Here is a 4,582-nt window from a genome sequence, read left to right on the forward strand (position 1 = left end):
GTGTTATGAATAAAGGGGCATATGCACTACAATAAAAGTAACATGTACATATCCTTTCAGCATATGGTGCAATAAAACTTTTGATCTGGAAAGCTAATACTATTAATAATTTAATTAGCTCAATCACCAACACACAATTAAATAAGGGTGCTACTTTCTACACCCCTAATTACTTTTTACACCTCCTCCTCTCACATACTTACAGGTGAGGCCCGCATAGGACCGACAGTTCCTCTCAAAGGGGGGTAATGTATAATTAGGAGGGTGGGGGTGTGTTAGAATCAACCTTAAATAACTTCTGGCCACAAAACATATAATATACCCAAATAAATCCTACAAATAACATAGTTCAATCGTAAAAGATGTAAACACACCTTATCTCTAAAAAGCTGCTTCCAGCTATAATATAAAAAATATATAAAAATATGAAAACTAAATCCCACATCAAAATTGCAATAATCCATACAATATGATCAATAGTTCTGAAAAACATCGTGCTATCATTTATTACTCATGAATATACTATTTAAAACTAAATACATAACAAATTACCAAAACAGACATAAACTGTCAATAATTTACAGACTACCACCCTTCTTTCCACTTTCAACTATCATCATCATCATGAATTCATGATCAACATAAATTCTTCCGTAAATTCACAAATCCTTGATGGGTATTTCTGGGTTTTCATCAATTTCGAATCTTGTGTAATCTTTTTGCAGTAACACTTTATTCTTCACTTTCAATTCTATAAAATTTAAAAAAAGAAAAAGTAAAATAAGTTGATCAAGAAAAGAGTGGTAGCGCCGGAAAGTGAGACGGCGGCGGAGGGTGCCGGCGGCGGAGGGCTGTAGTAGTAGTAAGGGAAGTAAGGCATAATGGGATTGGGTGGTTGTGGTGTAGGGTAGTTATTGTTGTTATTATTATTATTATTGTTGTTGTTGTTGTTGTATGGTGCCGGTGGTGGGTAGGTGTAGTAAGGGCCTTGGGTGGTTGATGGTGGTGGGTAATAGTAGCCGGATCCGGTGGATTTGGGAGGTGGAGGGCAGATGGGTGTGGAGGGTTTGGGTGGTGGTGGTGACGGTGGTGGTGGTGAAGGGGTGGTGGGTTGGTTGCATGGGTTGTCACAGGCGGCACACATTGTGCATTCTATTTGGTACTTGGAACCAACCCATGAGTTTGAGTTAGATTTGGTTGCAAGTGTGAGATGAGATGCAACCATTAACAAGATCAATATCTTGATTTTCTTGTTCTTGACCATCATGTGTGTGTGTTTGTGTATGTGTGAGAGAGAGGGGGGAGAGAGATTGTGTATGTGTGAGAGAGAGGGAGAGGGAGAGGGAGAGGGAGAGAGGAGTGGTATGTATGTGCAAAGGGTTATGGCACATTGGCACTTCTTATCATTGAGGTAGTAAACGATAAACATTTGTTATAAAAAATATATTTATGTATTGACATATTTAGGAATTAAAAAATGGATGTCTCCAGAAGAATTTCTAGGTCACAATTTATGCGTTTATGGTGTGTAATAAAAAGAAAATAAATCATTCAAATATTTTATTTTTATTCATACATATGCACTTCAATGAAAATTAATTCATTGATGAATAAGAAATAGCAATTTATATTATTAATTTACAAAAGTTAGGGTAAATTAAAAATTGAGGTCTCCGGTAGAAATTTTGAGTAAAAATTTTGGGGTGGGATAAGGCTTATGATTATTAGGTTATGGATTCGATTCTTACAAGAGGCTTTTTCCCAGATTTACTGGGTTTCCTCCTAAATTGACGTATAGACATTATTGCATAGTGGAGGTGGATATGATCGGGTGGTTCCGTTGGTACGATGATACTCCCAGTGGCAAAGCTTGAGATTTCCGACCGAGGGTCGAAAACGTATATACCAAAAAATTTCTATAATACCGGTGGGTCATAACGTTTATACCAAAAAATTTCAATACGAAAACTACATACTTTTCATCACTAAGCGAAAAGTTTGAGGGGTCGGCCTCCCTCTCCCGCCTACTAGAAGCTGTGCCCCGAATACTTTAGTAGTCCGTCATTAATCCAATTCAAATTTGCCGTTAAAAAGGGAAAACATATCATTCAAATATCTTATTTTAATTCAAAGATATGTACTTTAATGGAATTGAATTAACGATTAATAACATATATTGTTTTGTAAAATTGCTTTACAAAAGTTAAGGGATTCAATTAAATAAGTAGTGTAAAGATTCTGTATAACTATTCTTATTATACAAAACGTATGAAAGACATGAAAAGGTAAAAAAATGTGGTAGTATTTTTATAATTATTTTACTTGCAAATTATCTTACAAGATCATTTGTAGAGTAATTATGATACTCTACAAAATTGCCCTACAAGATCATATATAGGGTAATTTTAATAAAACTTTACAAGTAAATAATTACGAAAATGTCACCGTATTTTTTTACCTTTTCACGCCTTTAGTACGTTTTATACAATAAGACTAGTTGTATTTGATCTTATGACTAAATAAGTAAACTGTAAACGTGCCAATGAGCTTGTGATGGAGTGGTAAGGGAGAGTTGGGTTTCCAAGAGACCCAAATTCAAATCATGCTTCTCCCCATTAGTTTTCAGCGGCACCTGGTGATGATGGGAGACTAGACGAGTAGCCGGCGATCGCTAGTTCGATTCTTGAACTAAATGAGTTTTACCTCACCGCACTGTCGTGCCTTTGGGCGAGTGTTCACGGGATTCTGCCCTAGGTGAGGATTTCCTCAGTTCGAAGACGAATGTATCCTGATGTGGTGAATTTCACCCGTAACCGATTTAAAGGATTCGTTAAACGTTAAAAACTAATCCGTAAACGTATTTTTATCTATGATATATAATAAAATATAGTTCTATTTGTAGAGAATCTTATAAGATCATTTGTAGAGTAATTATGATACTCTACAAAATTGCCCTACAAGATCATATATAGGGTAATTTTAATAAAACTTTACAAGTAAATAATTACGAAAATGTCACCGTATTTTATTTACCTTTTCACGCCTTTAGTACGTTTTATACAATAAGACTAGTTGTATTTGATCTTATGACTAAATAAGTAAACTGTAAACGTGCCAATGAGCTTGTGATGGAGTGGTAAGGGAGAGTTGGGTTTCCAAGAGACCCAAATTCAAATCCTGCTTCTCCCCATTAGTTTTCAGCGGCACCTGGTGATGATGGGAGACTAGACGAGTAGCCGGCGATCGCTAGTTCGATTCTTGAACTAAATGAGTTTTACCTCACCGCACTGTCGTGCCTTTGGGCGAGTGTTCACGGGATTCTGCCCTAGGTGAGGATTTCCTCAGTTCGAAGACGAATGTATCCTGATGTGGTGAATTTCACCCGTAACCGATTTAAAGGATTCGTTAAACGTTAAAAACTAATCCGTAAACGTATTTTTATCTATGATATATAATAAAATATAGTTCTATTTGTAGAGAATCTTATAAGATCATTTGTAGAGTAATTATGATACTCTACAAAATTGCCCTACAAGATCATATATAGGGTAATTTTAATAAAACTTTACAAGTAAATAATTACGAAAATGTCACCGTATTTTTTTTACCTTTTCACGCCTTTAGTACGTTTTATACAATAAGACTAGTTGTATTTGATCTTATGACTAAATAAGTAAACTGTAAACGTGCCAATGAGCTTGTGATGGAGTGGTAAGGGAGAGTTGGGTTTCCAAGAGACCCAAATTCAAATCCTGCTTCTCCCCATTAGTTTTCAGCGGCACCTGGTGATGATGGGAGACTAGACGAGTAGCCGGCGATCGCTAGTTCGATTCTTGAACTAAATGAGTTTTACCTCACCGCACTGTCGTGCCTTTGGGCGAGTGTTCACGGGATTCTGCCCTAGGTGAGGATTTCCTCAGTTCGAAGACGAATGTATCCTGATGTGGTGAATTTCACCCGTAACCGATTTAAAGGATTCGTTAAACGTTAAAAACTAATCCGTAAACGTATTTTTATCTATGATATATAATAAAATATAGTTCTATTTGTAGAGAATCTTATAAGATCATTTGTAGAGTAATTATGATACTCTACAAAATTGCCCTACAAGATCATATATAGGGTAATTTTAATAAAACTTTACAAGTAAATAATTACGAAAATGTCACCGTATTTTTTTTACCTTTTCACGCCTTTAGTACGTTTTATACAATAAGACTAGTTGTATTTGATCTTATGACTAAATAAGTAAACTGTAAACGTGCCAATGAGCTTGTGATGGAGTGGTAAGGGAGAGTTGGGTTTCCAAGAGACCCAAATTCAAATCCTGCTTCTCCCCATTAGTTTTCAGCGGCACCTGGTGATGATGGGAGACTAGACGAGTAGCCGGCGATCGCTAGTTCGATTCTTGAACTAAATGAGTTTTACCTCACCGCACTGTCGTGCCTTTGGGCGAGTGTTCACGGGATTCTGCCCTAGGTGAGGATTTCCTCAGTTCGAAGACGAATGTATCCTGATGTGGTGAATTTCACCCGTAACCGATTTAAAGGATTCGTTAAACGTTAAAAACTAATCCGTAAAC

At 36.4% G+C, this 4,582-nt stretch overlaps 1 protein-coding gene across 1 annotated transcript; it reads right to left on the reverse strand.

Moving 5' to 3' along the window:
• Window positions 1-446: 446 nt before the first annotated feature.
• On the reverse strand, window positions 447-1,403 carry LOC110922479 (leucine-rich repeat extensin-like protein 2). The gene has a single exon (XM_022166777.2). It carries the CDS (start codon window positions 1,265-1,267, stop codon window positions 761-763), a length of 507 nt encoding a protein of 168 aa, XP_022022469.1. The 5' UTR covers window positions 1,268-1,403; the 3' UTR covers window positions 447-760.
• Window positions 1,404-4,582: the final 3,179 nt, after the last annotated feature.

Source organism: Helianthus annuus, chromosome 2, assembly GCF_002127325.2.
Source record: "Helianthus annuus cultivar XRQ/B chromosome 2, HanXRQr2.0-SUNRISE, whole genome shotgun sequence".
NCBI classification, from domain to species: domain Eukaryota; kingdom Viridiplantae; phylum Streptophyta; class Magnoliopsida; order Asterales; family Asteraceae; genus Helianthus; species Helianthus annuus.

Coding starts and splice junctions, on each gene's coding strand:
- LOC110922479 (XM_022166777.2), bottom strand. CDS start 1,267: ATGATGGTCAAGAACAAGAAAATCAAGATATTGATCTTGTTAATGGTT.